Source organism: Antechinus flavipes, chromosome 5 (assembly GCF_016432865.1).
Source record: "Antechinus flavipes isolate AdamAnt ecotype Samford, QLD, Australia chromosome 5, AdamAnt_v2, whole genome shotgun sequence".
In the NCBI taxonomy this organism is placed as follows: Eukaryota; Metazoa; Chordata; class Mammalia; order Dasyuromorphia; family Dasyuridae; genus Antechinus; species Antechinus flavipes.
Genome location: NC_067402.1, coordinates 147,456,770 through 147,469,225, shown reverse-complemented (window position 1 = coordinate 147,469,225; position 12,456 = coordinate 147,456,770). Strand labels below are relative to the sequence as shown.

The 12,456-nt window shown below is 31.6% G+C and overlaps 1 protein-coding gene across 5 annotated transcripts in view; it reads right to left on the bottom strand.

Annotated features, from left to right (window-relative positions):
* Positions 1 to 12,456, bottom strand: part of PTPN12 (protein tyrosine phosphatase non-receptor type 12) — an 83,135-nt gene that overhangs the window by 28,387 nt on the left and 42,292 nt on the right. For 3 of the 5 annotated variants that reach the window (XM_051962024.1, XM_051962021.1, XM_051962022.1), the window contains exons 3-7: positions 9,316 to 9,392; positions 8,086 to 8,181; positions 7,224 to 7,262; positions 3,130 to 3,201; positions 1,822 to 1,881 (exon numbers count right to left, since the gene is read on the bottom strand). In XM_051962024.1, the coding sequence (XP_051817984.1) occupies positions 1,822 to 1,881; positions 3,130 to 3,201; positions 7,224 to 7,262; positions 8,086 to 8,181; positions 9,316 to 9,392 (344 nt within the window). The remainder of the gene's footprint in view (positions 1 to 1,821; positions 1,882 to 3,129; positions 3,202 to 7,223; positions 7,263 to 8,085; positions 8,182 to 9,315; positions 9,393 to 12,456) is intronic. The other 2 variants (XM_051962020.1, XM_051962023.1) reach the window with 2 other exon arrangements.

Sequence of the window (12,456 nt, the reverse complement as noted above, 5' to 3'; positions counted from 1 at the left end):
CTAGGCTATTCTGGGCAAGGCACTTAACCTCTGACTTCCTCGGTTCCCTCATCCCTCATTAAAACGAAAATATAATTTCATGTACCTTCCAGAGCTGTTAAGATCAAATAAGGCACTTTTAAGGTGGTTAAGTACAGTGCCTGGCACATATAGACACTCTGCGAATGCAAGCTATAACTGTCACTATTATATATATATATATACACACATACACACACACACACACACACATAGTTTTATTACTACTGATCCTATATATACTTATAAATAAGTTCTATTAGAAAATTAGAAACCAATTTATGATGAGCTAAGATCCAGAATATAAAATCTCCAGGAAAAGTGAGAAAGAGGTTACAATTCTCAAAATTATAACTCAATGCTGAATCCTAAGGATTAACATCAATCTTCCTTCCACCTCAGTTTCTAAACTAATGTTTTTTTTTTTTTAAAAACTAAGTTAAACTTTAATGTCTTAGAAAAATTATAGCCCTTGTACTAAAATAATATTCTTATCCGCCAGTTTTTCAAATGTTTGTATTCAGTTACTAAAAGTTCTCTGATTAAATGAAATTATTATTAATCAGGAAATTTAAATTCAGTTGACTAGCATATCACATATTTCAATTAACATTTGTTGACTCAAATTAAAATTAGATATATTTAAGGAATTTGAATCTAAAACTTCACAATGAAATCTACAAATAAGCTCTTAAACATTAACATATAAAATAATTTCTACACAAAGCAGCAGCAAAACATCAGCTTAAAATTTTTTTTTTAAAGAATGGTAATATGATAGTAATGATACTTGGGTGAATTGCTGAATTTGGCACAAAATTCCAATTAAATCCCTACGTTTCAAGTGCTTCTTCCCTCCCCATTTAAAAGATCAGTGTATTTTAGTGGACTGCAAACTCATTATTAGTAAGTAGTAGACATTACAAGGAATTACTATCTTTCAGCTGTAGTATCAATGCTAAAAGTAATGACAATCACCAATCTCAACAACTATATACAAGAGATAACTTGAAGTACCTACAATTACTGGAAACAAATTAACCAAAAACTTTTCAATTACTTAAAATTTCACATACTAATTTAAAAATAAATTCTGCTACTTGATTGGTGAAGAAAACAAAAAATATCTCAACCATTTCTCAAAATGGGGGAGGGGGAGGGGAAATGTTTTTATTTTATGTAGAAAATAATGAACACTGCTCTCAGGTCTCTACTTTTAACTCCTTTCTCTACCATGATCCAGTCAGACCACTCTGACTGTGGAGCCCTTTGTTCTGACTAAATAGTTTTTCCCTGAACCTCCATTTAATGGAAAACCCTAACCTAGCCCCATTCACTCAATCATTCATTATTCTCAGGACTTTTTTTTTTTTCTCACGGGTACCTTTTTTATGTGTGAAATTTCCTTTTATATACTGTCTTCCATCAAGAAAAACTAAGCTCAAGAACTTTACTTGCTTATAATTACAAACAAAGAGTACACTGCTTGGCATATACTGAGTGTTGCTATATTAAGTATACTTGGCATATACTAAGAAATAACTGTTGACCTTTAAAGTAAATGATGCTATGGTTTTGAAAACAATATACATAGATGAATTCTAACTAGAAATAGTTAAAGTCAGTATTGAATTAAAGAAAGTCAAATTTTTAGTCACTGATTTTTTTCAATTTTTACATAACTATAAAAAGTTCATAAATCATCTAAAAATACTTAAGATACATATAGATACACACACACACACACACCCTACCCCTCTGAATCACACCCTGAAGGTAGAACTCTAAGCTTAAAGTACTTACGTTTTGAAATTCAAGTAACAATGTTCTAATATAGTAGTCTGTCCTAGCTTGTTCAGCTTCCTAAATGAAAAGAAACAACTGTGAGATACCATAACCACTGAACTACAGTAGACACAAAAGAAAAGGAAGATGGGGAAAGGAAAAGAGAGGACACTGTTTGACAATTTGAAATTTAGATCAAACAATGGAGATTACTTAGAATAGTTGTGTAATTGTATTAGAAATCTATCTATGGACAGGGTTTTCAGGCTCTAAAAGAGCAATTACATCAACATCAAGCAAAGTAAGAAAAATCTAGCCCCAACATTTTTTGCCAAGTATGCCAATTGTTTTACAACCATCCCAAAATTTATAAGGATCCCATAACATCTCTAAGGCAGTATAAACGGATGAGAAAAGAAATCTCTAAATTTCAGTTAATAAGATAAACCTTCCTTCAATTAAATATCCACAATGCACAATTTTCTAGGACCTTGTATAATCAGTATCCATTTTCCTTTTATTTCTGTAACTGATACACTTAATTCTTTTCATGTGGTATACTAAATAATGCTATGATGCCTTGTTTTCAGTTAATAAGGTTCATACATCAATTCAGTATCATGAAAGTGTTCATCAGAAAAGGAATTCCTAATGTTTTTTGATTTTAAAAACACTACATAAAAATATAATGTTTTTATCATTACAGGAGGAGTTTATTTACCACTAAAATGTAACTTATTACCTGTGAAACCTGGGGGGGATGGAGGGGGAGAGAAAGAGAGGAGAGAGAATCACTTATATCCTCATCTGTAAAATTAGGAGGTTGGACTAGATGACCCCTAAAATCCCCATAAAGTTTTAAACTCTAGGATCCTATATGTAAAAAAAAAAAAAAAAAAAAAAAAAAAAAAAAAAAAAGCTGTTTATATTAGTATTTACAAACTGTATTTCACACCAAGCACCTATTAAAGCAATATGACAGAACCTAAGGCAAGATAAAAAAAGACTCGTAATAGCATGAGGAGTACATGTACTGAATAATTTACAACACTGGTTTTATAACTAAAGACTGTTCCATTCTTCAGAGCAGGCTTGAGAGTCAGGACGATTGGGATTCAAGTTCGACCACTTTAACACATTGGTTGTAAGATTCTGGGCAAAATCACTTAAATTCCTCAGTCTTCCTGGGCAGTTCTCCAAGATTATATATATGCTAAAGTTCATTAGTGGAAGACATCTCCCCACCAAAAATTCCCTATACACTAGTGAAATCACAAAACCCAGCCTTAAAGAGTAAGAAGAGTTATTGTTAATGTAGATACTTACACAAGAAATTTGAAATGGTGCAAATGTAAGAGAATCTTCCCCATATAAAGGCCAGTAACGTTCACATTTTTTCTGTTAGCCAAAGAAAATTATTCAAATTAAGTTACTTATAGATATAGCTTTTCTTAAACATCTAAGTTCTCTTAACAGCTTGCTTACTACTCATAAAAATACCATCAATTTCCAACTTTTTACTCAGCTTCTAGTCCTCATTCAAGTGTATCAATATGACTAATGCTATTATCTCCATGATCCCAAGGTCTGGGCACAGCTGGTCCTATTCTATCATATTATCTGGTAGTACAGAGTTATTAGTTAGAATTTCAATTCATTAACTCAAAGGAGATCAGGTGACAGACACTCATGCTTTTCCTGTTCTATCTTTTATCCAGACTTACATAAATCATTTTTATGTAAGGCTTAAGACTTGTGAAGATGTTTCCTTCCAATAGTTCTCTAAAATAGATGGCACAAGTATTGTCCTTATTTATATAGATAAGAACATACTTGTCCTATTATTTTACATAGGCAGAAAAAAGTAAGCTATACAACCAATTATCCTAATTCTAATACTCTATTCATAATACTCCTCAAAAAAAAATCCATATTCTCCAATTTCCCAAAATATATTCCTCAGTCTTGTGAGACAACGATTTTCCTTTCTACAGAAATCTGGAAAACCAGAAAGGAATAAAGGGACTATGAAGGGATAGAGGTATGTGGAAGAAAACTCTTTTTTCTACTTTTCTACTTCTAGTTTTATAGAATCTATTTGATATTCAAAACACATTTCAAAATTTTTTTAGTCACTACGGACAGATAGGTAATACATTTGAAAGAGAGTACAAGGCCTAGTGTCAGGAAGATTCAAGTTCAAACGTAGCCTGAGACACTCACTAGCTGTGTGAACGTAGTCAAGTCCTTCAACCTTGATTTCCTCCAAAAAAGAAGCCAAACAATCCAACAAAAAAAGGAAGAAAGGAAGAGAATGGGATGGGAGGGGAGGAAGGTCAAGAAAGCAGGCAGGAAGGAAGGAAAGGAGAGAGGGAGGAAGAAAGGAAAGGAAATCCTCACCAATGCAGAATTAAAGATTGTTCATTATAATGTTATTTCCTTAGGCTAAATTAACATCTACTACTGAGTTAGCATAATGCCTGCCACATAACAGGAGCTAGGTTATTTATAGTTCTCTACACTATTCTGATTTTAAAAAACATAGCAAGGAGTAATGAATAACAGGAGAATTTGGTTCAAGCCCCAGTTTAATTGAATCCTGAAAAATTCTAGGACATACTAAAAGAGATAATTAATAAGTATCTAAATAATAAAATGGCAATCACAAAAACTTAGCGTGGCATCCAAGAATTAATTCCTATCAGACAAACCACATTTGTCTTTTGCTTTGTTTTTTTGAAGAGAAGTAGTTTATTAGACTAGCAAATGACAGTATGCTGCAGACGCTGTCAAATGCTGTGGTGAAATTTAGATCAACTAAAATCATGCTATCTTAGTGGATAAGACATAAAGAAATGAACTAGAGTACAGCACTAATCAAAACTAATGGGTTAATAGTAACATGAAAGTCTCTAACTAATAGGTCTTGTGGACCTATTCTTGATTGTATTCTATTGAACAACTGTAGGTTAAACACATGTTTATACCTTAGAAGAAGCAGACCATGTTTATCAAATCTATGGATACAAAGCTGATAGAAATAGATAACATGCTGAAAACAGTCAGGATCTAAAAAGACTGACACATTTAGAATGTTATTGCAAATTAAGACAAACTTAGAGACAAATGTAAAGATTTATACTTGGGAGTTAAAAACTTCACAAAATGCAAGATGGGGAAGGTACAGCTATGCAAGAGTTCTTCTGAGGAAGATTTGTAGCTCTGGTGAGTCACAAGAGCAATGATTCAACAATGCAATATGAAGAAAATCAATAGTATTAGAGTCTTGCTTAGCCAATAGAATGTATGCTTAATTAAGAGCATGGAGAACCCATTTTATGTATTTTTATTCCCAGGTCTTGCCATGATGGTAAGAACATTTAATGAACATTTAATATTTTTAGAAAATTCATTTTAAATAGAGGGATTTATAAATTAATTCAGTTATAAAAATTAAAGCACACAATTGATATATGTGCTCTTAGAAATATGAGCCAGTCAACTACAATCATCTCAGAGAGCACAGAATTTCTAATGTCATATCACTGAAAGTGGGAGTTTCATTTTAAAAAGCAATAGAAGGAGAAACGGCACATTTCTGTTTTTAAACTCTTCAGTGACCATACAGTTTAAAAAGAACCACTATGAACCTGAGCAAAAACAGAACAGTCTGTTTTCTTATGACCTTCCTTTGAATTCAATTCTAATAAAATTATTCAAATGGGCAAATGGCAGTAGAAAATCTGAAGGGAAAGTCACATAAACAAGAATTAAGTGTCAACTATATGCCAGGCGTGGTGCTAAGCACAGAGATAGAAAGAATGGCAAAAACAACAACAACAACAACAACAACAAATCCCTGCTATCAAAAGAATTACAGTTTAATTGGTGAGATACAAACAGGAGATTCAGATACGAGACACTAGCATTTAGGGAGATCAGACATGGCTTCTTAAAGAAGGTGGCATTCTAGCTATGCTCTATAGGAAGTCAGAGAATTCAGAAGAATGAATCAGTAAAAATATATAGCCAGGAAATAGAATGTTCTGTCCAAGGAACATCAAGAAGACCAATATTACTGGACCACAAAAGAGTTGGAGAGAGTAAGTTGTGAGAAAACTGGAAAACCTGGAAAGAGCTTTAAAAGTCAAATACAAGGTTTTATAATTGATTTTGAAGATAATATGGAGTCACTGGAGTCAACTACAAAGTATGAATCAGGTCAAGTAGCCTGATTAGGAGCATATGCTGTAGAAAGACCAATGTGACAGCAAGGGGGAAGAAGGCCTGGAGTAGAAGATGCTTGAAGTAGAGAGACCAGTCAAAGGTCTAGGCTTGAAGTGATGGCATGCCGTGTCAGAGGACACAGAAAGGAGTATATATATATATAGGACATGACTACACCGCACATAAAAGTATGCAACTGCTAGGTGATTTATCCCACTGCCAAAACCTTTCCCTCTAACTTTCCTGACATAAGATTCCTTGATAAAGCCAGATGTACCAGTCCCTCCCAGTAAGCCTCTAACTAGAGTGATTTATAGTTTAGTATCTTCACTTCAATTATCAAATTTTTTTTATTCACACAATTCTTTTTATAACCCTCTTGTAGCCCCATTTTCAGTATACATAGTACAAATTAACATCTCTACCAAAGGGTTACTGGGAAAAATTTTTTAAAACCAAATAAAAATCTTTCATTTTTCTTCATTCCTTAGCCACAGTCTAGAAATCAGGCCCAAGCAAATCTATCCTTGGGACTTTTTAGTATTAATTTAACAACTTAGGCCAGGACTTGTTAAACTTTTTTTTGAGGAGCGGAGGTTTATTAGATTAGCAGGTATGCCCTTTTTACCTGAGAAATTTTTACATGACCTTGGGATATAGGTATATAAAAAAAAGGTACACAAAAACAGTAACTGATAATAAAACCATAATTTTGAAGCCCCTGATTTCAGTTAGGCAACCCCATATGGGGTCATAACCCACAATTTAAGAAACTTTTGTCTGGCCATGGTTGCCTTTGGTGCCAAGTAGTCTTCCTGTTGTATGTGTAATGCCTTTCCACTTAATCTTTACAATAAAGTAAAGCTTTACTCTATAATTTGCCTATCATATAACACTTTTTCTATATTATGCTAAAAAATGACACATTCCTACTCTCTGAAAATAGCCCACTGTAAAGTGGGCCTGAAGTCCAAGGTGTTAGACTATAGTGTAGATAAAATAATATTATGCTAGAGTCATCCTGCCACTTTTAGGAATAAAACTATCTTAGGAATTATATAATATGACTATTATATTCAAAGGGCTAATTCTGCATAATAGCTGAATCATGATACACTGAAATTTAAATATATCCACCTTTAATACTGTGATAAATAGAACACCCTGTAGGAAGTAATAATTTGTTTACATACCCTTCCCATTTCAAATTCTCGACATGCCATTACAATGATCTTAAAAAAAAAAAAAAGAATATACATATATATATATATATATATACACACACACACACACACACATATCAATTTAAAGCACAAATTTACACATACTTTTAAAAAGACGTAAATCTGCGACAATTTTTCTCTACTCTGTATTCACTTAGTTTATTTATAAAAGTTAATATATCATCAAAATCACATCTTAATAATTCCATTTCTTTGAATTATTTTGAACAAATTAAGATAGAAGAAACTATTTTATTAAGTTTTAAACTGCTATTTATATCTAAAAGTATACTAGAAACAAATATACAAATACAAAGATATGTATGAAGAATAACTATAATATAAATATAAATTTAGTTTATAGATCAAAAGAGCAATAAACTGCAGTCATCTAATTTTAATGGAATTTATGTGCTTATTTTAGAAATATTTCTTATTGTTTAAACTATACTTTAGTGCTTTTAGATTAGAAATATTAAACATTTTAAGCAACTTGCACAGAATTTTCTAAAATTATAGTTTTATTTCTTACATTATTAAATTCTTTCCTGTGAAGAACATGAAAAAAAAAAAAAAACAACAGTAATGACTGGAAATCTCAACAGGTATTAGGAAAATAACTGAAGTTTGAAATGTCTTAATAAACCCATAATTTAAAATCAAATTTTGATGCAATATAAACTTCACTGAAACAATGGGAAAAATCAATCATGTTAAATATAAATATATTTGGGGAAACATGATAATCACAAAAAGTTATTTTTCATCTTTTAGTTTCACATAAATCTCACTACTAATCCTTATAAAAGAGATTTGGAAACAAATTACTTACTACAACATTGTATTCCCATATCATCCTCCAAAAATCTATAACTGTATTTGCTAATGGTCCTTGGGTTGCAACATATGCTTTTGGCCCATAGACTCCCTAAAAAAAGTAAAAAGCAAAATTCATATGCAAAGGAATATTAATGAAGTCATTTATAAGCATCTCAAACGTGACTCCCACTTCTATTATATTTCCAAAATGTTTTCTCATGATGATAGCATATCAACCTTCTAAAACATGTTCTTTAACATGCGTATATATAAGGGTAACAAAACTTTTAAGTCCATGTAGATATCACCTTTATTTTATGAGACCTGAGGTTCAATGGTAAAGCAACTTGTATAATATGAATGGTCCACTAGATGGCCTCTAAAGAGCTTCTCCATATCTACATACAACTCACTTATTTCCATCTCTTATAAGGCTAGAGGAAATAACCAAAAAATACGATGAACACAAGCAAAAATGGAACAACTGACAAACAATACTTTTATGCTGTGTTCAATCCTGAATGGACTTTTAAAAAAATATGCCACAAGTGATTTTAGAAACTAATTTTATATGTATTGGTAACAAGAACATGTAATGAAAACAAAGTTTCTAAATCAAAACAGAATCCAACCCATCATTAAAGTTTTTTTAATTATAATTTTAAATTAAGGTTTCCAAGTTAACTCATAATATTCACCTTTAAAAAATCCCATAACAAATGTTACTATTGTTAACATAATTCAAAATAGCAGGCTATAGCAAAATTAGTCAAATAAAATAAGGGTCCTTAAAGTTATTAAGAAATAGAAATCTCATTTATTAATAAATGAAAAGCATTTTGCCCAGACTGAAATTTAGGATTCTTCCTCCAGAGGTTAAGAGATTTGGTTCTGGGTCACATCTTAGAGAGTATGTATCAGAAGTGAGATTTAAACTTATCTTTGGAATTTTTCTGACTAAGCCTAGCTCTTTCATCTACTGTGCAACACTTGCTATTCAAAAGAGCACCAAGATAAATTTTTTGCTATGCCTGAAGTTCAGATTGTCACCATAAACCAAAATAAATTGATTTTCAAGTATGTGTATCTGATTATATACTAAGTAGTCAATATTTCAAAGATGATTTAATTGGTTTCGTTATCTCACAGGGTTCAGAAAATCAAACAAAAATATACGTAAAATTGCTTTGCAAACCTCAAAGTGAAATGTAAATACTAAACATTATTATGTGTTAAAATATACCTTAATAAAATTCGCATTGATGTAGTCTGAATCTTGGGAAGGAGTCTTTAGAGTCAGTTTAACTCGGCTGTGATCAACTATAAAAGAAAAGATTCCAGTAAATGACACCCCATTTTATGTGGCAGTATTTTAAAATGCAAACACAATTTGAACAAAACAAATGAAACAATTACATTAAAAACAGTCAAACAATAATGTAGCTGTTCCCAGAATAATGGAGGCATAAAAATGGGAATCCTGAATCCTGAATTCATCTTACCAAAATGCTTATTGGTAAAGAAAAACTAAGTAACTTAAACTAAATGATCCTGTTTTTATAACAAGCCAATTAATTTTTTCCTATTTTAATTAATGGAACCAAAAGTCTAATAAAATATAAAAAATTTCTATAAACTAAGAAGCAACTAAGTGACGGTAAAGCTATAAAATGAAGTGGAGAAGGAAGTGGCAAACCATTCCAGCATCACTACAAATAGGGTCAATAAACAATAGATAAACCACACCAGTAGAAACACTTACTATTATTATGTAAATTAAAGTTGACTGTCAGGATATGCTTGCTTTATTTCAGCTTAAGGTAATGACATAGTAACATCTACTTTGGTGCTCTAAGCCTAATAGGTAGTTCGAGATGGAGAAAATATAATTTCTAATTATTACTTCAATTTCTCCATGGTGGTGAATAGGATGTGGTAAACAGAAAATAAAGATGACCCTCCTTGGCTACACAAATTGCAGCTCCACAATGATAACTTAATAATCTGGTTAGAAGTTAGCAATGAATAATATATGTCATCCTAATATGGAAATGTTTAAAATGTTTATGTATAGATAACTGTATAAATATGTATACATATATTAGATTTAACATATATTTTAACATATTTATGATGTATTGGACTATGCCATGTAGGGGAGGGAGTGAGGTAAGGAGGGAAAAATTTGGAACAAAGTTTTGCAAGGATTAATGTTGAAAATTACCCATTCATATGTTTTGTAAATAAAAAGCTCCAATAAAATAAATAAATAAAATTTAAAAAAAAATTTAATTAAATATGTGTGTAAAACCTATATCAGATTGCTTGCTATCTTAGGGATAGAGGAAGTAAGGGAGGGGGAAAAAATTAGAATTCTACAATATGATTAAGGGTGTGGGGGGGGGAATGGAAAAATCATCACATATGGCAAAAACTTCTGTGAGCGCAATTAAGAAAGTATAATTTCATTGTGAAATATTCACTAAAGATTCTTATCTTGTGATTTCTGGAAAAGGAAAATAAAAGATATCTCTTTGCAGATCTTTTCAATCACTTCAACTCCTCCACTCTTCTTAGGAAGATGATAGTGTTTTCCTATATTGCTTTACCATTTCTATTTAAATCATTTTATCAAATGAATATTTTAATATCTTTCCATTATTTCCCCCTTCAAAAACGATAACCACACTTAATCCACTAAGTATGGAAACTGCAAAATGTTTTGAGTTTAGCAATGAAATTATTCAGTTACTTTAGAATTCACTCTTTACAAATTCAGTGTGCCTGCTGTATGGGCCCTAATTAGTAATTCTTTTCTTCATTATACACTACATTAGATCTGCAATTCTCCACAAAGATGTGAAAAGGACTTCTAGCCCAGCTGAGAGTAACTCCTTTGCCACAGGGGTTCTGCAAGCCTGAGCCCAATTTCCCATATGATCTATATGTATTGGCGGGAAAGTGTATTAGACTTGGGGAGATAATTAATTAATAAAAAATTATTAGGCACCTACTATGTGTCAGGCCCTGTGTTAAGCATTGTGGATACAAAAAGAAATGAGTCCCTGCCAGTCTCTGCCCTTTAATTTTCAATCTAATGGAGGAAACAGCAATAATATAATAGATATATATCTTATTTGCTATATTAATATAGTAACTAGATATATTTGTTTGCCTTAAATGAAATGATATGGATAGCAAAAAAAAAAAAAAAAAAAAAAAAAAGCCTGCAAACAATTCAGGAGAAAAGATGACTGAATAGTGACTGAAACCAAGGAAACCTTAAAAGGCTACTGAAATATCACTTGTACTTGGTCCCTGCATATTTCAATCTTCATGATTAGTACTTATGAAATTCCACCAGGGTGTTATATATGTTTTAAATATGCCTGAATCACTTATAAAAGGTAAGGAAATAAGAGAAAATTTATGAATCCAATAGAGCCCTCCAAACTAAAACACAAACTTCAAATAAATTGACTTCAAAGTAAAGAAGAGGAAGGCAAAGAAAGAAGCTGGAAACATGGTTTAGAAATAAGGAATCAAAGAGTCAAAACACTGATAAAACTACACAGAAGTTTTACAAGTATGCATCATTATCTAAGAAAAGTGGAGAAACTAAATCAATCACATAAAAAAGGATGCACTATTCTAGCTGTGTTCCAATGTCAAAGCAGGGCACATACAGAGGGGAAAAACTATGCTGGCTGCACTCCAAAGAAAGAGTATCAATCACCCTATAGACAATCAGAAAACTAATAACAGTTTTTAATACTAAAACGACATGATCTCTCTTTGTAAAGATTATTTTGTCAGCTATTAAGAGACTGTATTAAGAACTGAAGAGTCTATAAAGAGACTAATTATAACGCTATTACAATAATCCATGTTAGAGATGATGGTGGCCTGAACTAGAGAAGTAGTATAAAGATATTATACAAAGTAAAATTGATAAAATATGATAATTGATTGGACATGGAAGGGAGGAGTCAAAGATGATCCCGAAGTTAGGTGACTGGGAGGATATTGCTTAAATTCCATAAATGAGATATAGAAATTCTGATTTCAGTTTCTTGTTTTCATTTTATGATATTTTCACTATTCTCATTTGTCTAATCCCTTCAGTGCATTTGGGTGAAGTGTCTGTGGCCAAACTAGAGCTCAGGTCCTCTTGACTTCAGGGCTAGCATTCTTATGATATGAAATCAATTCTAGTTTTGTTTCTGCTGCTATGTTTCACAAAATATTTTTATCTTGAATTCCATAATGTTTCATTGTATGAATGATTTTCTTCTGTTGATTCTTTGTATAACTGATTTACTTTTTCGTCCTTTTGAGGATTTCTAACCTCTATCCTTCTTGGCATTTGTATTCTTTTTTTCTT